A 25841-nucleotide genomic window follows, 5' to 3' on the forward strand; every position below is an offset into this window, starting at 1 on the left:
TTAGAAACGTAATCCAAATACTAAAAAGTTCAATTATTCAAAGTTTTCTAATTCGTAAATTTAACTCAAATCTTGCTCCTAAATAATGTTCTTAGTCCCCCTTCCAGCGACAAAATGAAATACATTTTTGAACCCAACCTTAAGCATGCAACATAAAGCTATCTATGTGGGAAATAGGTAAATTTCACATTTAGTTAAAGTACTTAATCGCCTGAACTTCTGACTTATTGATCGTGATATAGAACTGAAGTCTCACTGGAGATTTTAATTTCTTGAAATTTAAAGAATGACGTTTTGCGATTAGTGGTTATACGTGAGATACAAATTGTTTCACCTTATCTCTCCACTGTGAACAGAGTTGCTTCTATTACCACTGATATGTATCCATTTTTATCTTACAGCATTTTTTCAATGACAGTTGAATTACTTAGTGGTAGCTACAAACTTCTAATATTTTTCGATTGTACACTATAAAAGTTATCGAACTGAGAGTCTTGTAGTTGGGAATGGAGCTTTGCTCATCTAATTTCACAATGAATACTAAAAAGAAAAAACTTTATAATGTGGCGTAATATTTCATCATGCCCTTTTCAGTAGCAATCTCTTCGTGTCAAAAGTTGCCTCATACCCGCTAACTGGTTTAAAATTATTGCTAGTCAGCGAAGATGTTCCATCAGGTGTACTATTGTTTCTAGCGTTAAAGTAATATAAAATTTTAAACGATTAAGAAATTTGTTTGCATGAAGCATAGAGACATTTTATGCATTTTAAAAATTTAAATTTAAATTAATATTTCTTTGCATTTTATCAAACTTTAAACTTTTACCCTTCCAAAACAATATGAATTCCGTCGTATTAAATTTCCGTGTGGTTTTGCGGGTCTAAAGGTGCACAGCCTTTTATTTTACCACACATTAGCAATCCTAGTATGGTAATTTATATACATGCAATGAACTCCATAACTATCCTCCTCCCGCTTGAAAGATAAATTCAACCAACGCTACTATGCACAAAAATGATTATTTTGCAATTCATTAGCCATATTAGTATTTTTACCCCTGATCTTTGATATTCTGGAGCGATTTCTGTTAAACTTAGGTGAACCGAATTAGGTAAATCATGGAATAGTATAAATAACATATACATATCGATTTGTTTAAGGATAATACAATATTAAATTAAATTTCTGCTGCAAGGATGTCGTTTCAGTATAAGTTTAGTATTCTAATGATAAAACTGTTGAAGATTGTACTTCGGTAATGAATGCGTTTTTAATACCTATCTCATTTTAGGATTTTCTGTGCTGTTTATATAGCAAATACAGATCAAAATTTCTTTTATTGTTACGATATTATCACTTAACACTTATTAGCGAAATGCGAAAGCAAATTGAATAAGAACCGACAGCGATTTAAGAACTACTGAAATACAGCAATTCTTCTTCGTTCGGCTTTCAATACCAAACATGCTCTACGCTTGTCGCTAATTGACATTAACCGCCATTGTTGAGGATACTTTTTGTGTTGATTGCATTTAAAATATATCCTGGTGGTTATATGTTGCTAACCATTTTCATTTGCTTTCAACCAAGTTTCACAAATTTAACGATTACAGTTAAACTTTGAAGAACTTCATCTAGGGTAGTTTTTTACGGGCTTTTCATTTAGACTAAATTCATAACAATACCAAAATTCGTTCGTACAGAAAAGAGCAATTTTATGACTCAAAATATGAAATTAGACCTTTTTGTGTCTTTTTAAAATTTCAAAAACTCGCCTTTATGAATTCCTGAGCAACAATTTACCTTTGTGCAAAATTTGGAAGAAATCCGACGAAAACTGTAGATTTGTATAAGTAACATACACACATACCCACACACCCACAAACATACATCCATTTTTATATATATAGATGAAGTTCAATTTGGAGGCGTGAATTATGCCAAAGCAGTAAACATCATAATCGTGACCAATTCCATTGAAAAACTAAATTTCAGAAATTGAAATAAGATATTGCAGAAAGAGAGGCTACAGAGTTGACTCTCTGCTTAACGACGCTCTATTAAACGACTTTATTTATTTAACGACGACTTTTCTCGGCCCTGAGCCCTTCTCTGTAGTTAAAGAAAAATTATGTTTGAGGACGTATTCTTCTTACGGACGATTTTTTGTGTTCCCTTGAAAATCGTTAGAGAACCAACTATGTACTATTTGGATTTTCCACATTTACATTTTTTTTACATTTTGTAGTTAAAAAATTAAAAAAATATATTTAAATGTAAATACCATTCCTTTTTCTCAAATGTTTTGCGATGCTATTTGTTTTTTTTTTTTTTTTTTTTTTTTTTTTTGAAATACAAAACATTAAAATACTTCTGAAATATTTTTGAAACTTATTTCTGATTTTTAATGCACAAAGTAAATATGATTAATTAAGCTATTTTTTTTTAGGGTGGCGGGATGTAATTTTGAAATTCTTTGTACATTTGTGTGTGTGTGGGATATAGTTTCCGACTTTTTTTCCAGTTCTTTTCTCCACTTCAAGACCATTCAATTACAAAGTAAAAGATAAAATATATATATATATTTGCGGGTCGTAAAGACGCACGACACAAGTGATTCTTCTTTATTACAGGGAAGCACTAAATTGGGGGAAGAGTTGTATTTCCAGTTAATTTGACGAAATCGATGAACCAATAACTCGTCCTAGAGCCCTTCAAGTGACCAGGCTGACCTATCCTCCATTTTGGTGCTAAGAGCGGTTTGAATCCCGACTTGTTTCGAGTTCTTGCAATTGCACTCTACTATTGTCAACAGTTGCTATGCCTTAAAAATAACTGATGAAAAGTTGTGTCAAACGCACTTTCGGCAAGTTTGCAAGTAACTAATTTCTTAAAATAAATCATAGCTAGGGAAACGTTTACAGTTAAGAACCCAATTTTTACGCCTACAGTGCTGGCTAAATTATTCGTCTAAAGAGTTTTATTTATTTTTTTTGTACATTATTTGTACTAAAATTCTATTTAATTTACTGTTAAAGTACAGTACATACTGTACACTGGTTATTACGTTATTTTAGCATAATAAATGTTTGCAGGTGGCAGCACTGTCTGATTTGTTTATGTTCTTTATTTTTCTACCTACCAGGAACATAACCTCAATCAGCTTAAACAGTTCACTAGTTCTTTTTATTAGTGTGTTCTGTTATATTTCAAGTTACTTTTAGGTAATTAGTGAGTATGTGAGTACATATAATAAATAGTATAAACAATTTTTTACCTCCTTTTTCAAAAAGTTACGAAATGGTGTAAACCTTGTGAAAAGTATGCCAAAAAGACTTAAAATGCTCATCAAGAACAAGGGAATGCATACTAAATATTAGATAATTATTTCACTGTTCGTTAATGTGTCTATAGTTATGTAATTAATAACGAATTTGCTTTTAAAAGTCTTAGTCTAATAATTTGGCCAGCACTGTAACTTGTTCTAAATGTGAATGAAAAAACACTTCTCCTTTTATTAACTGAAGCATTCAAATATTAATCAAACTACACGTCTGTTGTGTAGACGCTTTCTTCAACGCAGGTTTTGTACACAAACTAATATTGCTGCACAACGTATTTTATAGACAATTCGAGTAGCTTTATGGGCAGAACATTAAGCGTCAAACCCATCGGACCCCAGAGGAAGTCACGGTTAAAAAGTTTTAAACATATTCTCAAAAAAAAAAAAAAAATACATATTGGAATGAAGAAAATATATTAACAACGATAGCACTGAACAATACTCGAAAACATTGGCTATTCAAACGTGTTTCAGCGAGTGTTCTGTTAATAACAAATAGCTGTAGTTGGGCGTTTCTCGATAAAATGTTACGTGTGTGCTAACCAAAGCCTTCAAAAAAAAAAAAAAAATGCTGTTGGGGAATAATACATGCTTTAATATACTACCAAAGCATAACAGTTAATTCCATATTTAATTGATAGTTACTTGAATAAATTAAACGAGCTGATGTGTGCATCACATGATTTCCTTTTGCTAATATTTAATGTCATTTTCTCATTATTGGCAGTTTTAATATGATTCAATAGTTTACTCTCTAAATATCACCAACAGTGGCCGAATTGAAACCAGATTTTTAAAAAAAAATCGCCAAAATTGTCGTTAAGTTGGCGACAAAACTTGGCGACCAAAAACTGGCGATATATCGCCAAGTCCGCCAAATTGTAACACCACTTGAGTTTACATCGAAATTAACAATAATTTCCCCCCAAAAAGGGACAAAAGACCCCCCTTTGGAGCATTTGAATGCAACTAAAAAGGAAGGTGCACAACTAGACCCCACTAGGAGTCTACGTACCAAATTTCAACTTTCTAGGACATTCCGTTCTTGAGATATGCGACATACATACACACATACGCACATACATACATACATACGGACCTCACGAAAAACCTCGTTTTAATTAACTCGGGAGTCGTCAGAAGGGATATTTCGGGTGTCTGTAGGTTCCTAGGCTCATATCCACGCGTGGTCGGGTTGAAAAAAAAAAACTGAACATTCACTGGGGGAAACTAATTAGAACATTCACTAATTAGAAAAATCTAAATTAAGGCCGATTTTTGTGTGAATGTTTTTTCGCGAATACAGTACTTCCTTTTTTGTAAAAGGAAGTAAAAAACTTAGAGTTACGCACGGGACAATTTTTCGAGAATCGCCCACTTAGTAATAGTCACGCAGTACAGGTAACCATGGACAACGAGAAATAAAGAAAGCTTTAAAAGCAAAGGTACGACTTTTCGTAACACAAGAGACGATTACTTCACTTCCGTCACACAAAAAGGTAGCGGACCAGAATTTCAAAACCTTTGTATAAGAAGGTTTCACTTTAAAATTAATAATAATAAAAGTAATGACATAAAGGATGAAAATCATTTTGATTTTTGTTGCTTGTACAGAGGGGTGATGATATTTTAAACTTTGAATATCACCACCGAAGCGAAATACAGGAGAAGCATGTCGGAGCATAAATGCGCTTGAGTTAAGCTAGCACATTATAAGGGGACCGTATTAGAGAAAAAACAAAGCCTATATACAGTTTCGCCGATTACAAACGTTTAGAAAATTTTTCATGTTGAGACGATTTTTTTTTTTTTTTGTAAATGAATAGGGGCAACAAATAAATTTTCGTAATTTTTGAACCAATTTACTTCTAATTTACATTTGTAACTTAAATAACTAAATATTTAAAAAAACAAAAAACGAAGAAATAATTCTTTTCACATATCAACAGAAGGAAGGTTCGAAGCATAAACATTTAATCTTCTTAACTAAAAAATATTTATCGTAAGTCTTCTCCAGATTTGTTTGAATAATTTTCTTGATGTTTTCCTAATTATTTTCATCAGAAGATTTATCCTTAAAGAACAACTTTTGTAATTGTCTTAGCTGATTTGTCCCACACAAAAACCAGCAAAAATATAAAAACTACAACTCGTTGATTGAAGGGTTGCGAGTAGCTAAAGTTTGCGTAATTAAACTGCATGAAGTGCATTTGTTTATCCACTTTCACTGACTAATTAAAACTTTCTTAGCTTAGTCAAACTAATTTCTATTGCACTTGTGTTAAACGGAATACAATTTCGTCGTGGGTAAATTAAGAGATAAAAGTTTATTTGTGAAGATCGGAAATGAGTAAATATAAGAAAACCTTTGCCGTAGAAAAAAAAGAGTAATAAAAAGGCGAAATAATAATGAAGAAGCAAATTAAATTTTTGGTTTACAGTAACAAACTTATAGTATTTTCAGTTTTTTAACTGAGAGCCATTTTTTGTTCTAAATTTCTGTTAAAATGTGATAATTAACCTCAAACTTTGTGCCCTGGTTTAAACTCATACGAAATTTGCTTTCCGGTAAAAATAAAAATGTACCCAAATGACCATCTATGATCCATATTTTTTGTAAAAAATGCAACAGATTAGAACGGGGTCTTTTCCGAAATTTTTAAAAGTATTTTTTTCTGAAAGATCAAGCTTAAAAACATAGGATTTGGCGATATTTCAAATAATTTGACCAAATTTAATGTTGCCAAATATTTGCGGTGCGCAAATAGTTTCCTTTTTTACTCTTCTGTACATGACATTACAAGTGAGGAAATGCCATTCACTGATGCCATTAGCGCAGAGCGCAATATTTTATTTACTTCTTTACTCACACGTACTAGCAACAACATGCTTAATATCAAGCGTATAGTACAATATTTAATTCGCTTCTCATTCATCATAACCAGGAAACGCGATAGACAGCAAGCTTAAATATGGAGTACGCCAAGTCCATCACTTGTGACGTCATAAAGACCACGCTTTATTTAAAATATCGAACATTTTAAAGAAATAAGTAAAAATTAAACGTTTTGAACACAAAAGATTTTTCTCACTCCATAGATCTTTCAGATTTGTTAGCTCAGGAGGAGTGATCATGTATACTTTAATTTTCAACAAAGAACAGAGAAAAATAATTGATGATTGCCAAAAAAATATCTTAACCAACTTTCTTTTAGAAACACTAAGATAACTCATGTTTCCTTTATGCACGTTGTGCATATCTATCGAAAGAAGTACACATTAAACTTATCACAGATTCATGTTGTTGCTGTTATCGTGTGCCAGGCCCGCAATTTGGAGTACGCTGCTTCTTTTTTCCAGCTGTACCGTCACTTGGTGTGAAGTCCCACTTCCACAGTACACACATGGCATAAGGACCCGTTTATAGGGTAGGCAACCATATAGGAGTAGGCACAGCATAACAACACATTCACACAAAGACAGTAGAGAGAAAGTACATCCATGTCCAAGCCGGGATTAGAGCCCAGTTTTTTTATTTCTCATAGATCCCAACTCCTATTTTAAAAGTACTATACAGGCGTCCCTCGTATAGCACGGTTAACTCGTTCCGTGTAGTATTGAAACCATGTTATACAATACTTTTTGAAAAATAAGTTTTTAACTTATTTTTTTTACACTAATTAATCATGTACATAGTAAAAATCATGTCAATATGTATCGTGTTGTATCGAAACCGTGTTATGCGAGACTTAGAAATAATATAAATCAAGGGATGTGTACCGTGTTATATTGAAACCAAGTTTCATAAAAACTTATTTGAGTTATCAAATATTAACTGAATTTATTAAACAAAAATGAATCTTTTTTAAAGATAACATACGTGTTATGTCAAAACCGTGAAGTATTAAATTCAAGTTTCGTACCGTGCAATATCGAAACCGTATTATACAGTACTGTGTTATACTAGGGACTCCTGTGTAGTTTTATTTTACGCGGCATTTTCGTAGAATGTAACTCACGCGTAAAACGAGGCTCTACCTATTTTAAAATAACCCTGCGAAATATCAATAGAATTAAATTTTTGTTTAATAATCGTTTTTTTAACGCATTCTAGCTTTAAAAGATTTGATTTCAAAATTCAATAGCAATCCTAAGTATTGCGTACAATTGAATTGCAAATCATTAAGTATTGTTAAATTGTAATCATTAGTTGTTTTCAATTTCTCATCGTTAAAAGCGATTAAGCAAGTTACGCCAGAAGTTTATTTGTTTCTCAACCTTTGAAGCACTTTCAAATAATGGTAAAACTTGCTATCTTATAATCTCTTTGTCCTTCCAGGAGAACGCGTTTGGTCTTAAAATTGCTAAAACTGAAATTAATGACTGTTAGCTGGGTTAAGAATTTCGTTCATCCTACAATAATTTGACTTACTTTATTCAATAGCTGTGTCTTAATTAGCTCTTTAAAACTGCTTCCGGAAGAACTTAGATGCACTGCCTACGCTTAAATACAGAATAGTTTTGGAATTCAAACAAAATTGCGTGCTTTCACAGATCATTCTGCTCATTTCAATGTTTGCATTTTAGAAAACGGCTAAAGATGACGTCACATCTGGAGTCGATGAAAGTCTTTGCATGAGATTCGTTTAAAAATAGTATGAAATATACGTAAAAGTAGTTGCGTCATTAAGACTTCGTTCATTTGATTACGTATTTTTCTGCTCTATTGCTTAATTGTTTTGCAACACTTCTAATTGCAGCAATCAGGTACTTATTTAAATAGCATTTCCACACCAAAGTTGAAATAATTCTTAGAATTTTTATTTCACCTATTGTCGTAGTTGTGTTTGGCGTGTTTCAAGTACAAATGAAAATATAATAAATGGTAGAAACAAAACAAAGAAAATATAAGTTTAACCCATAACAGGGGAAGTGAAAAAGTAGGACGTAACAGGGGACGTGAGGTCTCAAAGATCGTGTAATTAAGATACATTCCTGTAATTTTCTTCAGATGTTCTTTGAACTTTTATCTGCACGGGGAAAAATATTTTTGAGCTTTGAATAGAAATATACTTTTTCCGGGGACATTTTGCGAGAGTCTTAAGCCTTTTCGAGAAAATCATAATAATAACTAACTAAACTGTAAATAACTACTCGTAATAAAAATGAGTTTATTATTTCTTATTGATTTCATTTTAGTTGTTTAATATATACAGAACATTTTCGTACGAGGAAAATGATTCTATCAAGTTACGGAAAAATTTTGACAGCCCTTTAACTATTAATATTTCGCGTCGTATTTCGAGGAATAATTCAGCCTTCATTGTCCCTAGAACATAATTGTGTAACGTTTGTGAACATTTCAAACTCTCAACTTCATCTAGAATATTTTGCATCTCTTCCGCATAACGGGAGTAAGATAAATGTACCTATATCCGCGGCTCTAAGTTTAAGAGCCTAAATGTCTACTATTGCCGAAAATAGTCTTACTGAAGTGGGGGGGAGGGTTGCAGTCTCACAGACCGCTTCTAAAGAATGCATAGAAATTTAAACCAGATGCACTTGCCTATAGATATTGATAAGCAAAGGGGGGGGGGTTAAAAAGTCACAAAACAAAAGCCTATTGGGGAAAACCATTCAATCGACCTGAAAATGATATAGAGGTTATCGGATGAACTTTTGAGCGGTCTGTGAGACTACACCTCCCCTGTTAAAGGTTAAAAAATAAAAAGAGAGAGAGTCAGATTGAACCGAAATCTGGAAGAACGGCCCTGGCGACTTCTTTGACCTTGTCTGTATACCGCGTTCGTTTTGTACAATTCAGATCTATTTCGAACAGGAGCTGCTATGGTGGATGGGCAATCGAAAACATAGTTCGGATCAAGTTGCTTGCCCGGGAAATGTCAGCCAGCTTTCTTAGGGAAATTCTAAATCCGTTGGGTATAATTTTCATGCCCTTCAAATATCTAGTTCTAAGTCTGGTGATCGTGGTTGTTATGTGTATATTGTAGTTTAGTTCAAGTCAGTAGTATTTCGTCATTGAGTTAACACTAAGTCTCATTTTCGCGACTGCATTTGCGTGAGATGATGTAGTGGATAGGGGAGTAGGATCAAAAGTTATAGAGAATTATCTTGCTCTTTTCGTAGCTTTGTGGTATGATGAAAAATGCTTCCCCACTCTTTCTTACTTTTTTTCAACTAATATTCACACTTAAACTGACATATTCAATGTTTTTTTCATTGAAAGATAATTTTTCGTTAATTAGTCATGAGTTGCCTCAACAAAATAATACTATAATGTGTTTTTTATTATTTTTTTACTGAGCCGCCATTTTGAATTTTCAGCTGTTTAACTGTAGACTTTTTTTAAGGAACTAAGCTCATTTGCAAATACTGTTATATGATGTATTGACACATAAAGTAACTTTTTTTCCCAATCTTTTTTTTTTTCACTTTTATCTCCTAATATATTATTTTGAGTTCGCTTACATTGTAGGATGGACAAAAAACACGACATATCGTAGATATTTTTGGATCCTAAAAATAAAACTCGCGAGAGAAGTGGAAATGAGGATTTTAGTTCTTGGAATTTTCGACATGCTCCTTTCCACGAAAAAAAAAAAAAAAAAAAAAAAAACGGGTTTAATACACTTTGAAGGTGTCCTGTAATGAAAGAAACCTTCTCGTGGTGCCGGCAGGGTCAAGTTAAATCCTTTCCAAACCACCATATTTTAGAGGTCTGATTCTTTAGCTAAACACTGCCTTACGGGTAAAAAAGAAGGCAAGCATTGCTCCACGAACTATGTAGACCTAACTGGAATCCAATTTTTTAATTGTCGTCAATGATTAAGCAGAATGATTAGCATGCTTACTTATGCCCCCTGGAGGTATAAGTGAGCCTGTTAACCCTCAGCATAGAGTGAACGTCAAGACGCTACTTACGGCGGGTTTGTCTGTGTTGCTTATTAAATTCCTGAATTGCAGAATTAAGTAGCGATAAGTCTGCAATCTTGGGGCAAAATAATGTTTTCTTCCCTTGTCTGCTATGGTGAATTAGTTCATTTTGCTTCTTGATTGGAATTTCTTATCAAATTTATGTTAATCCACAATCAAAAAAGAAAACACGTTTCGCCGTTAAGTATAGAAAAAAACCGTTATCTAGCCCCAAGAAGACACACGTATCGCTGCTCAAGCTACGATCTAGGGCTTTATTGATTACCATCTAGAAAAATATATATGTCTGTTTGGGTTTCAAGGTAAATGGAACTTTTTATCAGTTTTCTGATAAAGACTAAACACGGAGAGATGGCGGATGACTTTGAAGCGAAAACAATATTGTTATTATTAAAGAAGATATCTGCGATAACGCGCCTCTTAGTACTCTGCGCTTTCTGGCTGATTCTATTACAAATTATACAAATGATACTTTCGCTTCAAGATCCTTTCCTCATGTCTACGTGGTCAAACTTTACCTCATTTAAGATTTTTTTCTGCAAAGTACCTCTAAATGCTCAAAAATTTGAAATTAAAGTATTTTGCATTTCATAAAAAATTCTAAAATATGACATGAATGCTAAAAATGTAATTTTTATTTACAGGTAGAAACAATAGGTGATGCCTATATGGTAGTTTCGGGTTTACCCGTAAGAAATAGTAATCTTCACGCCCGAGAAATAGCACGGATGTCTTTAGCCCTCCTAAACACAGTGAAAACTTTTACAATCAGACACAGGCCACACGAGCAATTAAAACTTAGAATAGGGCTTCATACAGGTAAGATTTCTTTCTTACAGTTAGTAACCAACGTCATTATCAAAACATGAGTGAGTTAAACTTCGATTAACGCCATTTTTTCGTTTGATCTTGTAATTATTTCAATAAACAAGGTATTGTAATGTGTTTGAAACACTTAACGAGAGGAATTCTTCTACAACATTAATGTTGATTTCTCAACAAGTAGAAAAGATTTTAATACCTTGCAATAGGTTCGTGTCGGTTCTCGTCCTTTCGATGTCGATTTCCAACAGTCATGGGAATAAAATCGCATTCGTTTCACCAAACAGCTGTCAAATCCGTTACATGACCGGGCCGACTACCATAGTGAAGTCAAAGCCTTCATTCAGTTCGGTTATGTTCGATTCGATCGAATTCTACTAACCAGTAGAGTAGCGAGAAATGCCCTGAATGGGGCTAAATAAATTTCTGGCATCGTGATTGGCAGATAAAATTGACCGTATTCGATTGGATTAGAATCTGTTGGAGTTGAATGTGCTACTAAATCTGATGCGTAGGAGAGTCGGAGTGAATGCCATCAGAGAGACTTAAAACAGAAAGTTAGAAGTTGAAACTCAAATGTCATTGTAATTACAAAAAATATAATTTTGGATATTATAAGCTGCTAAAGGTGACATAATGGCTCGATTCCAAATTCGTATACGAGGTTCCCAAACATATATGGAGCTCAAGATATGCATAGATCTACCTCAATTACGTTGTCATGTTAGAGCGAAAATGTCATGGATATACCTGAATATGCAATAATAGCAGAAAACAGTAAAAGACACCTTATCAGTGAATATACCATGTTTTACTACAGCTCAGTGAGTGACAAAAAGGTAAACATCTTAACATTTTCGACAATATACCAAGCTTACTTATTTTCAAACACCATTGCCCGAAAATATTCAGGGTTGTGGCTAAGATTATTTATAAGTAATATAAATTATTTTCAACTTAATAAGTTATAATAATCCCTGATTCAATAAGTATATCCTAATTATCAGTCAGAATAACTGGAAGGTATTCGCTAACGAAACAATAAAAGAAATCTATTTACACTGGTCTGTAAAACAATTATTGTCTCCATATAACCAAAAATAGTCGATTCTAACCAGTTTCAGATCGGAGGACAAGAAAATTAAACCAAGTTTTGTCTTCCTCTTATTATTTTATTTATTTATTTATTTATTATTATTTTTTTTTGTTAGCTCTTGTTTCTAAGAAAATGTATGATGGAACTCTTTGGTCCCTTATTCCGTAATTATTCCCTCTGAGCGTTTTTTTTTTTTTTTTGCGTTTGTAATCATCATTTTGGACATCTTTCAGGACATTTCAGCTACATTATGCAAGTACAGATGAGTTCCTATGCGCGATACCTTAATCCCATTGATCACAGAAAATTCGTTTATGTTACCTAGAAATGGATAGAAATCAACTATTTTTAATCGGATAGATTTTGAGTGAAGACTAGTATTATTGGTCTCAGGATCAAAAACTTCAGTTTTGTGGATTTTTTTCGAATTCCTTTGGGTATATAGAGAAGAAAATAGTTTTGCTCAATAAGGAAAACATACATATAAATATCATAAAATATTTACACATATGCGATGAGAAAACTAAATGAATAAATAAAATTTATAATAATTCAATAATTTGAAATAATTTTTTTTCTCTTTTTCTTTCACTTTTCCTGCTAGTAAAATGCTGGAAAAAAGGTGCAATTAATAGCACTGAAATGAAATAAATAAATAATAAAATGTTCGTGGTCAATTAAAAAACAAATCAGTTCGGTAATTTTCTCTTTTGCTGCAGGAAACAAATATTTGTTTTTCTTTTTTTTTAATCTTTAGTCCAATTACCTAAAAAACGAAGATGGAATGAGATAGTGTGAATACAATGTTGTATGTAATGCTGATGATTTCCAGTTGCTTTGCATCTGCAGAGATCAGTATTTCAGATATGGAATATTTTTATGTAAGAAAGGAAAGGGCCATGGCCAGTAAAGAAAATTGCTTCATGTCTATTTAAATTCAAAGGAGTAAATTTAACTTTGAACGGAATCAATAGATTTCTCTTCTTGTTATGTCTTGAGCCCAACGTTTTTGCCAAGCTGTCAGTAGATCTTGCAATAATCCAGACTATCCACTGTAGTGTTTCCTAAAATTCTGCTTATTAAAATTAATGACTCATCCCAATTTAGAACAAATTTTCTCGGTACCTTGAAAGTCGTTAAATAGAGAGCCAATTGTATTTCATTATCTGCATAATATTTTGTCCTTTTTTTCTGTCTTCCTCCTACTTTTTACCTAAAAATATTTTGTCAAGTAAAAATAATTCTACGGTAGGAATGATATCTTTATTTGAGCTATGTTGTTGTTGATAATGGTAAAATTAATGCACACGATATAATATAAGCCTCAAAATTGACTGCATCTATTCCCCAAAATCTCCTTGATTACACCAATATACCCAGTATTTCTATGGTCTCCGAAATATTTTAAACCCCTGCTAATTAACGTTGAGGTAATATTTTAGAGATTTCAACTTCAAATTTTCCAAGAGAGCTATCTCTTACGGTATTCAAATTTTATGATCCGTTTTGAATTAGATTTTAGTGGGTATGATGACTTAATATATAACTATAGGATTGACTTCACCTCGACTTTAACTCTCCTTATATTCATTAACGCGACTTTGCTTTCTTCCAAAACTTTTATCCATTACCGTTTTTATAATATTTGAAATAAGTACAAGAAAAAACAATATTCACATACATTCGAAATATATATTTGTGGTTTTAAAATCTTTCTCAAAACAATCATCAGGGAGATAAAAATTACATTTTGAAAAATATAGACCCGGTATGAATAACTAAAGCGTTATTGCAAAAAAAAAAAACTCATAGTAATGAAGAGTAAAGTTGGTGCACTTTGTAAACAGGAAAAAAGTGAATGGTTTTGATAACGAAGATGAAAACAGTATGTGCATCTATTGTATGAAAGCATACCAATCCAAAACTAGTATGTTGTGGCCATCACGAAACTTTCTTCTCTATCTTTCTTATAATTCTGATCCCTCCCCATGTTTCACAAGGAAGCAATATTCTAAAAAAAAAAAAAAAAAAATACGCCAAAACTTGACGACCCTCCCGATTCCCGATTTATTTTAAAAGCAAAGCAAATAATGAAAATTGATAATTATATTAAAAGCCCTGCTTAAAATAATTGCATACAGTTTTTTGTTAACAAACACAAGATGACAAAAGTTAAAAAGTTTAAATTATCGCGATTTCTAGTCATTTTCCAACAATTAAAATCATGCGAATTACGCAGACGACAGTCTATTGCGATTTATCTTTCTTATTGTTGCAATTATAAAGCTATTTTTGTTCACACTAAAAAAATCAGCCCCTCATGGAGCGATTGGCACCAAAATTGAACCAACGCCTGTTTACATATGGATTCACCTTCACAATTGAAAAAAAAAAGAACGTTCAATTGCGTCACCTCCTTTTCAGCTGTTGACGTAAAAATAAAATCAGCTCTTATACCCTCTAAGGGCTACTTGTCGGTAAATTTTTGTTTGATTTCGTTCATTATTTCTTGAGATACAGCAGCCACAATTGAAGACAAAAAACATTCTATAGCTCAACTCTCGTTTGAGCTATTGACACCAAAATTAAATCAGCACCTGTATCTGTTAGGGGAAACATATGGACCAAATTTTGTTTGATTCCGCCAGTCACTTCCTGGGGAATAGCAGGCACGCATAACTCAAGAAACGTCCCATTGCTCCACTCCCTTGGAGGAATTAGCGCCAAAAACCGACGGGCACAAGTTCAAATAGGGGCACATACGTGCAGCAAATTTCGTTCAATTTCACGCGGTAGTTTTTGCTTTAGAGTGGCCAGAAAAAAAGTGGTCACACACATACGTGACACACACACTGACAGACAGTTTCCAAAAATGGTTAAAATGAACTCAGCACACCTCAAAACGTTAGAATCCACCAAAATTCAAAATTCAAAAATTTGCACGACTGAACGTATAAATATTCGCTTCATTAACTGCTTCATACAACCACAATGTCTACATTTTCCTAAGTTAAAACATAAAAAGTAGAAAATTCATTGAAAAAAATCTGGGTAAACGTGCCCCGGTTTTTCCTATGCATTTATTTAACATAAAAAAACATCGCGTTTTTTCTGACTACGTTTCTTTCTTTTTAAAATTTAGGACCATGTGCGGCAGGTGTTGTAGGATTAAAAATGCCGAGATACTGCCTTTTTGGCGATACTGTCAATACAGCATCTAGAATGGAATCAACAGGCTTACGTAAGTTCATTTTTCCTCTCTTTTTTGACTCAACTAAAAATAGTATCAACACCTAAAATACAGAAAACATTCTCAAAAACTAAATAAATATATTTGCATATTGAATTGGGAATCTTTCTTACAACGCGTAAGAAATACATATTTTTGTTAGTAAATAGTAAAAATTTAAACGTTTAAAAGCTAATATTTATTTTTAAAAACTTACACTTGGTTTGGAGTTACACTTGTTTTTTGCTTTTTCAATGCTAAAATATGTGAGCTTATTGATGTTAAGACATTTGATAAGAAACTTTTGTCGAATGTCTTTTTATCCATAAGCTCATACCCTTAAGATTTTTTTTCAAAACTTTGCTTTCTTAACATCATTGTTAACCTTTTTACTTATAATAAAAAGTAAATTTATTCCCTTGCCATTCCTCTTACAAAAGGCTCCTGTTTCTCTTTGAAATTTAATAACAAAACAGTGTAATACTTTTCTCTTGTTTTCTAACCTGAAAAATATTGAGAAATGTTTTTTGTTTTCCCAGTGAAACAGCGTGTGTCAAAATGTTAGGAAAAAATGAATATGGAAATGTATCCAATAATTATTCAGTAAAGTTTGTGGACTCACACTCAGCATATTATTAAAACTAAAACTAATCGTGTAAAAATTAACATCATACGCATGTTGCAGCAAATTTTTGAAAAGTTGAACTTTAAATAAACAGTTTATGGTTTTAGATAATGTAATAGTCAAATAGAAAACCTTTTTTTTTTTTTTTTTTTTTTTTTTTTTGAGATAAGGCCTCAATGGTACTAGAACCAGGTGTACTATTGTGCAGGAATAAATCAGAATCTAATTCCGGTATTGTTTTCTGTAAAAATCAACGTGTTTTAATTACTGCCTTGCATTCTGATATTGTAAAAAGTCATAAGTTTCGGTACAGAAAACATAACGCCATGGACTATATCGATTAAAGACAAATTTTACTGACGAAATTGCAATATTATAACTTAATATTCAACGGTTTGTCTAATCACATATAGGGTCTATTTTTATGAGGATGTTTAACTCTAGCTCCATTTCACACGTCGTTCTGACGTGATATGCACAGAACATCATTACAGTTAAAATGTCTGAAGCAAGTGCACTTGACACCACTGGACGTCGAAGCGGAATTGGATATTCTCTTAAAAAAAAAAAAAAAAAGTCAAATGGCACTTTTGCTATTCACATAACTTAGTAAAGTAGTCAAATGGATAGTGGAGACTTGTTTTCGCGCAAAAAGAGCTCTTAAAACTAGTTATTTTTTATTATTATTCATACTTACGATTCATTTACAATATTGCACTGCAACATCCTTGTTATTTCATGTCTAAAATTCAACTTTATTTCCTTTATAGCTTTAAAAATACATTTGAGCACGAGAACTAAAGAAGTGCTGGACACTTTTCATACATTCCTTTTAGAGTGCAGAGGAGATATAGAAATAAAGGTAACATTTGTATTGCTTTTAAGTAAATGTAGGAAAGAAAACATTTAGTTTTTAGCTAAAACAAGAAACATGTTTAATTTAATAAAAATAAACATGATAAAACTATCAATTTTAATGAAATTAACATTATAACTGATTCTTAAAATTAACTCTAAAATTAAAAATAGCGAAACGGCACAGGTGTTAATAACTATATGTCTCTCTGTTAAGAATTATAATTAATTGCTGAAAATGGAGAACGGAGCTTTTTCAATCATCCTATATCATTTAGATTGAACTTCTTTAGTTAAATGTAAATTATAACGGAGCATTAAATTAATAAGCAATAAAATTCAGAACAGTGATTAACACCATAAACATGATTTTTTTTTGTTTCAAAATAAAAATCACAAAAGTTATGTATGAAATAGTAAATTAATTCTTAGCTACTGTTTGACTACGGATTGAATGTAATTTGGAAATCGGTCAAATAAACTCGATTCCATTTGAATGAATCTAGCAGGGGAAAAGGGAAAAAGGTAATGGGCTATTGATACTCGCATTTTATAATGTCACTAGTGCCTTATTCATTTATTGCATTATCTAAAATAAAATGAGGGGAAGCAAAAATAGTTACTATGGAAACAACAAAAAGAAAATAAAATGTTTTCATTTTTGTTCAGGAATATATAAGCAAAAATGGTAAGCACAAAACTATGTTGTGAATAAATAAATCAATTAATTTTTGTAGTGAGAATATAAATCGAATACACTTTAGATGAAAAAAAATATTGCAGTGAGCAAATTTTCATTTTTTACAAAACTGGGTCTAAATAATAGAGAGGCATAAGCGCATATCTGTAACAAACTAACTAACACCCCTATAAACTAATAGATACGTCCATTTCCTCCTATAAATCGGATATTACCCTTTCCATGTAATCGATGGTCAGACAGTAGTTTTACTTTCTCTATTTTTGATTACTTTAAGTAAACCACTTGGTAAGGTATTATGTTTTTCTTTACATCATTATCGAATTGCTCGAATTATTTTACAGTCTCACATAGGCAATAATAGGAAATTACTTGCTCCTTACCCAGGGATTTCTATCATTCTGGACACTACGCACGTAGCATTATCTCAAGTAAAATCTTTCACTGCGAATATAAAAGCCGTTGAAAGCAATGAAAATCGCATTATCACGACATATTTCTTGTTCCATGCAATTCCCATTTCCCACATTCTTTGAGTATTTTCTACGTATCTGGAGAATATGAATAGAATTTCTAAACGTGAGAGAAAAGTTGCAGAATCAGATAACCTCATCCGTCTTAACTAATACAATTTTCATAAAAACGGATGGCATGAAGAGAACAATAAAAATTACAGAACAAAACAAGACTATTTTCCCGCATTCTTCTTCCCTATTAATTTTGTTTCATTCTATCTAGTTACGTCCCCTGCTTGCAACTTTTGTTTAAGAGTTATTTTGCATTTAACTTATAGTCTGGTATAATTACGGCTCTTCCGGCATTCCATCCATACCATCCTTCAAATTAACCTGCTGTTGCGCATCATTAATGCTTATTTCGGTGTGATAAAAGTTTTAACATACAGCGTAAGGTTATAACCAGAAGTGACGCAATGAATTGAATGATCACCAAGTTACATCTAATATGTTGCTTTGTGTACTATGTATGCTTGGGTGTCAAAAGCTTCTATTAGCACACGATCTTTAAATATTATAGTCTTCACCATTGCAATTGAAAAAAAATAGGTTTCTTCAAAAACCATTAATTGTCACTATTGTATTTATAAAATCGAACGTCTTAAGGTGTGCCTCCATAAGCTTGGATGTACTTTCTTCACATTTCTTAAACAAGACGATGCTCCAGCTCAGTATCAACCCTCTAGGCCTCATAAAAGATTTAAAATTAGTTTTGCTCGTGGAGGGCGGTTATGTTAGAGGGAGAGAGTCAGTTCTAGATGTGCTAGGATTGTTGCTTCGGAACACCATTCTATTCTTAAAGGTAGCCACAAACAACAGAACTCAGCGTGTATGAACGCAAGTTATTTTCAAGCACGTCATTATAAAGGAATTAATCTATTTTTTCTTGAATCCAACTCAGGGAAAGACTACACATAACAGTTCAAGAGATGCATCCCCAAACTATGGAACTTCCACCTACATTGCTTCATTGTTAAAAACTAGTACTTGTGGCCTATACAAGTGCATAGAGGGCGATGGATCATCTGTATCTTACCCGATGGTTTAAGATCCGACTTAAATTTACCTACCTCATCGAGTCTCCTAATAACTTATGTATAAAATTGTAGACAAGAATGTTTACAAACACAATGATAGAGTCGTCAAACCAAAGTGGTGAAATCCTAGAGTTGTAGCGATTTAAAGCTTCAATGATTGAGTAATTCTGCAGATTTTCTGCGGGATCTATCAATTAAAGAAGAAATTTGTGCATGCATCTGCAAAACCTCTGCAGATTTCTTGCATGATTTTGCAAATTCATCATATAATCGTTTTCCTGCAAAAATGTCAAGAGTCATTTGCGAGAAACTTATATCTACTGCTAATTTTAATCTGTGAGAAATGGGTACATTCCTGCAAAATTGGAAGATACCAGAAGAAAATCTACAGCATTGTTCAGTTATTGCAAATATTAAATCGCGACAACCCTATAATTTGACTACGTTTGCTTAGACAACCTTAGTACTGCTTACACGTAATATTTTTATCGACATGTTTATTTATATTTTAAGAGGAAACTCGATAAGGGCTCGTTGTTCAACCTAAGTCAGACCTTAGACAAGAACCAAGCAGAAGGTATTTTTTATCGTCACTGCAAAGAGCAAATTGCCACTCTGCCTCAGTCAAATCCTTCTGTACATTAACCAGTTTAGCGCTCGTTTGCTGTCCTTTGTAAGTCTGACGGTTCCTTTACTATTTATTTTACATTCAAGTAAGAGGAATGGTTCCAAAACCCTTGTTCAAGTGGTTAGATAGAAAAAGTTAAGGAACTCTTATGTCTGAAGTTCGAGTAGATTGTTTTTTCTTTTTTCTTTGTGATTACAAAACCTGCGCGCGTGCCAAATTCGAGTAAATTTACACGTTATTTTTTCGAGTTCTTTTTTTTTTTTTGAGGAGGAGAGGGTGGTGGAAACAAACATTGCACTGTCTTTGGGTTATCGTGAACCTGCATTTATTTTATTTACTTACAGACTAGTTTTGATATCTTCGATCCAGCTGTTTGCTAAATTTAAACTCTTTATCGCTTTGTGTAGTACATTTACGTTGAATCATTTTGCTAAAACACTAAAAGATTTTTCCTTTATTTAGATAAAAAGCATGTAGCTTGCAAATTGAGTTGTCTAAATATTTATATAATTATGATTCATGCACTTAGAAGCTGCCAAAAGAGCGAATTGTGCTACATCAATATTGTCTGTGGAATATCGAAATTTTTGAAGAGATCTAGTGATCAGGGATGAGTTCTGAAGAGTCCCAAGTTGAAACTTCCTCGCTCTACGCCTCGTATTTTGTGCTTAAAAGTCACCTTTTTTTCTGAATAGTCAATCCATTCCTAATGGTTGCAGACATCGTACACAAGTTTAGCTCTCGCTAAGGTTCAGAATCATCTATTCGTACTATCAGATGTCAATATTAAGCAACTAAACGAAATAGAATAATAGTTGAAAGTCGAGATGAATTCTTTGAATTACTAGCTAGGAACGGAGGGATTTTTTTTTTCTTTTTAGTGATAGAGCTATTACATGTGTTTCGAGTTGCAGTACATTCAATGTCCTGAAAGTACTCGTTCAAGCCACTAGTTCCAGATTCTATCAATGAATCATGGGAAGTGGAAGTGTGACACTTCAGGGTGTAATGAAACAGTTTCAGTTTCAAGATATTATTGATAATACTATGCGTCTATGTGTACGCAATTTTTATTTTGGTCTTGGCTTCAAATTCCAACAGGCTAATATTCGGAAGCACCGATCCAAGTAAATCTATTACTGTATTTAAAAGTAAGTTACAGCCCTTAAGCAAAGGCTAAGGCAGAACCACATGCCAGACATCCCGGTTATCACATCCAGAGATAGCAGTTTCGTTCTTATTCGAACTCTGTTTGGAATAGTGATAACTGAGCTGGAGGCAAATGTAATCTCATTGAAGCTGAAACAACCAATAAGTAGAATAAGTAAATTTATCTCACCAGTGAGTGTCCATGGCATGGCGCTTTTCGACAAGAAAATTAAAGGCGAAGCTTAGATATTTAGCAGTAAGTTACCACCCCTATTCTAGGGCTAAGACAGAACCACATGCAATATACCAGACATCCCGATATCTCTGGATGTGATAATCCAGTCATAATATGTGTGTCGAACCACACCATGCTGCGGAGACCCATTGGTGAGAAAAATTTACTTTATCTTATAGTTTGTTGGCGCTCTCAGTTTCAATGAGATGACATCTGTATCCAGCTCGGTTATTCACAATATTAGACTGATGAATTCTAATAAAAATAAAACGGCACTCCTGATGTGTTTACCGGGATATCTGTCTTATTGCATGTAAATATAGAACCGGTTCTCTCACCGACATGTAACAGATCATGAACAATCAAGTCAATCCACAAACCTTAATTTTGAGGAGATATGAGCGAAGTGTGAACTTCGTCTTGCTGAAATAAATGCATGGAAGGCGAACGGAAGTTTCGTAATATTTCAAGAAGAAAGAAAGCACACACACAAACTATATGTTCCCCTCATACAAACGATTCCGAATTCTACAAGTCATAGGGGTCATACTGTTTTTAGGTCGCACATAAGCCCTAAAATTTCGCTAAATTAATCAAAAAGTGACTTTTTTACAGCTTCTTTTTTTGTACATGCACATTTATAGTCCAGTTATTATTGTGAGCAATGAATGTGTTAATGCAGCTCTTAGTTGAAAATGCAATTATGTTACTTTGCAGTAACAGCCCAGAAATCACTACAAGGAGGTGGATGCATTTCGTGTTCTATTCTGCCCTTTCCATTCACCCGACCAAGTTATTTTCTAACTCTTATTCAAGGTTTGAAGTTTGACCTACAATTCAGTTTTGGCATTGATCGTAGGAGTATAAAGTTTTTATATGAATCCATATCTTGCCTCGACCCTAAATACCAATCTACCGACATAACCTTTTCAACAATTGCAGTGTGAAAGAAGAATATTTAAGGAATAATTGACAAAGTAACTGTTTTTTGAAAAATTAACTGTAATCAACTTCGCCAGAGCTCTATCGAAAGTTACCGAAGTTTTAAAAACTGACTGTTAGTACATACGTGAGCGGGCAAAATTATTTGATGCTCATAGGCAATGTAATAGAGAAAAGAAAATGTGACCCTGAACTTGCTGTCAGAAATCCAAGTGTGCGTTAATGTGTGCCAATGGAGTTATAGAGCTGCATATTTTTCAAGCAAAATTACTAATGATGTGAAGATACTCGTAAGTCATATTTTAATAAATTAGCTTCAGTATGGTTCAAGAGAAAAAGATCGAAACTTCCGTAAACATGAACCTGTACAAATATTGAAAGTTACACAACTTACAATTTGTTTAGCAGTTTATCTTCTAAAGGCTCTAAGATCCAATGATTCAAAGAAATGCCTAATTTGCTAAGTTCGAGAACTTGTTATTGACCATTGCAGTGGACTACAGTCAAATTATAAAGGTGTTTGATCACAGAAGAGCATATAAGGCAAAAGTTCATACATCAAATATTTCTACCACTGTTATTTTTCCACCAATGTTAAGTTTTGAAATTTCGAACTATAAGAAATATTGCCTGGTCAACGTGTTCACTATCCTTCTCTTTGATGGAATGAAAAATTAGGATAGTAATTTAGGACATTCATTTCTAGAAATTATACAACTTTCTCAAAATGACAAAATACTCTGATTATTCTTCTTTTGATTTATCTTTCCTCGAACTACACTGAAATATAATATTTTATTAAAAACTTACGAGTATCTTTATCTCACTAGTAGTTTAACTTGAAAAATATACAGTTCTAAAACTAAACTAGCACACGTTGACAAACGCTAATGACTGAAAGGTTTCGTACCTTTGACATCCACATCAGAGTCTTATCCTTTCTGTATCATATTGACCATATCAATCAAATGCATCTGCTCGTTTTTTAAGTCAGTTTTTAAAACTTTGATATCATCCGATAAAGTTCTGGCAAAGTTAGTAACAGTTGGTTTTCCAAAAAGAGTTACACCTAAACCGATACTTCATTATCTGTTCATCTTTTACATTCTGGTTGCTGAAAAATTTACAAAAGTGGTCAGTTGTCGATAGATTGATATTTAGGGAAGAGACAAAACATGTATTTATATGAAAAATTTATACTCGTGGTTATCAGTGCCAAAACTGAGTCCTTAGTTGAATACCAAAACAAGAATCAAAAATAAGAATACGTTTAAAATTATACAGCAATTGCAAATACAATCGTAAGGTAAGTATGTAAATAACGTAGCAGTGTGGATGAGAAAAGCAGAGTGGAACACGAAATGAAGTAAATTATTTTTGGTGGGTTCTGGGCTGTTACATAATTAAAATGTATAATTACATTTTCATCTATAAAGTTGCATTAAGAACATTCATTGTCAAAAAAAATAATAATAATAACAATAACTGCACTTGTAAAGGAAGAAATATTGCTATGCACAAAAAAAAAGCTGTAAAAAAAGCTGGTAAGAACGGTTCGCTATTATTTAAGCTGAGTCGCACTGACTTTGATAGGAAACAAGTAGCAAAAGTCCGTAAAATTGCTGAAAAAACTAAACATCATTGAACCATTCCCTGTTACGTGAACTGGTGGTCCCCCTTCTCCTATTTAGAGGACGTTTTAGATAGATGCAGACATGCCTTTAAAACTAACCTATGCAAATTTTCAGCTTTCGAGATAGGAATCATGAGGAACTAGGATACCTCAAAAAGAAAAGAAAAGTGGGCTTCAAAATTGCCTCTAATAAGGAGACCGTGCCAAACATGGCAATTCATTTCCCTAAGATGATCCGCTATTTTAGAGTTTTTTTTTTTTTTTTTTTTTTCGAGCAATCACGATTGCTTATTGCTTTCATTTGACTGTTTTGATGTCCTTTGATTTTATTTTCTCCCCAGCACCCTCTGCAGCATCACTGTCGATCGGCTCCTCACGATGCTGCTCCTATAGCGAAAGCCGTCTCATGGTTGCATCCATATCCTACACACACGCGCATACATACACAACTACATGCGCATACATACACAACTACACACGCAAACACATACACAACTACACACGCACAAACACACACACACAAACACAAATACACACAACTACCCACACACTTATGCCTGCACACAGACACAAACACACATGCCTACACACACATACACATACCCCCGACACACAAACACACATACCCCCTACACACAAACACACATACTCCCACACAAACGCCTACATACACACACTCATGATTGCGAAAAACATAATTTGAATTAAAACGTCAAAATTCAAATTAATTTTTTTTTGAGCAATCACGATTGCTTATTGCTTTCATTTGACTGTTTTGATGTCCTTTGATTTTATTTTCCCGCCAGCACCCTCTGCAGCATCACCGTCGATCGGCTGCTCACGATGCTGCTCCTATAGCGAAAACTGTCTCCAGGTTGCATCCATATCCTACACACACGCGCATACATACACAACTACACACACGCAAACACATACACACACCGACACCTGCACACACGCATACATACAGACACCTACGCATACACACAACCACCCACACATTCATGCCTGCACACAGACACAAACACATATGCCTACACACACATACCCCGCCCCCACGCACACAGACACTCACACACAACTACCCACACACTCATGCCTGCACACAGACGCAAACACACATGCCTACACACACATACACGTACCCACTACACATAAACACACATACCGCCCCCCCCCCACACACAAACACACACGCCTGCATACACACACTCGTGATTGCGAAAAACATAATTTGAATTCCAGATGTCAAAATTCAAATTACTTTTTATTTTAATCTATCCTAGTTCTTTAGAATTTGGATCTCGGAAGCTAAAAACTTGTGTAGGTGAGTTTCAAATGCATGTCTGCACCATTACGAAGAGATAAAATGGAGAGAGTAAAAACTTTTATTCGTGAAAGAAAGACCCCAACTCACGTGATAGATTTTAGAGAAAATCATTGGAAGAAATCGGTTTCTTTCGCTAGTTTCACGCAAAATGTGTCAACCATTCATCGTTGCTGAGTCACTTAACTTGCGCTCTTTGACCAAGCTTTTGCTTAGCCAATGATGATCCTTGCTCCCTTCATTTTAATTCCTACTCTAAGGTCTGCAACTCTATAAAATTTCGTTTAAATCGGAGATGGTCAAGGGGAGGTGAGGAGGTCACTTGACATGGAGTGACTCGGGTTTTTGACGCAACTTTTGCCACCTGTTTCCTGCCAAAGTCAGTGCTACTTAGCTTAAATAATAGCGAACCTTTCTTACCTGCTATGTGTAACGCAGAAAACAAACTGGGTCTTAATACTATGATGTATGTCTGACGCTCACGGGCTCTTTCTCTAAATGGTGTTACAACAAAAATTTCAAACATTTGCTCTCTCACGAAAAAAAATTCTAAAATTGACCATTCTTTCCTATTTTTGGAAAACTTCAAGCCTTGTCTGAGGCCTCAATTAATTGCTCAAAATCGATAAAATTTTAAATGTGTATATACTTTAGAAATATGTAACTTTTGGCTGGTATTCCAAATCAAGAATCCAACTTACACTTATTTCGGCCCACCCTAAATGCTCATTTGAAAGCTGTTCAGAAAGT

At 33.5% G+C, this 25841-nt stretch overlaps 1 protein-coding gene across 1 annotated transcript in view; it reads left to right on the forward strand.

The window, feature by feature from the left end:
* Positions 1-25841, forward strand: part of LOC129223173 (atrial natriuretic peptide receptor 1-like) — a 454723-nt gene that overhangs the window by 424638 nt on the left and 4244 nt on the right. Inside the window, exons 19-21 of the mRNA XM_054857740.1 lie at positions 10943-11117; positions 15359-15457; positions 16841-16932. Of these exons, the coding sequence (XP_054713715.1) occupies positions 10943-11117; positions 15359-15457; positions 16841-16932 (366 nt within the window). The remainder of the gene's footprint in view (positions 1-10942; positions 11118-15358; positions 15458-16840; positions 16933-25841) is intronic.

This window comes from Uloborus diversus, chromosome 5, assembly GCF_026930045.1.
Source record: "Uloborus diversus isolate 005 chromosome 5, Udiv.v.3.1, whole genome shotgun sequence".
Lineage (NCBI taxonomy): Eukaryota > Metazoa > Arthropoda > Arachnida > Araneae > Uloboridae > Uloborus > Uloborus diversus.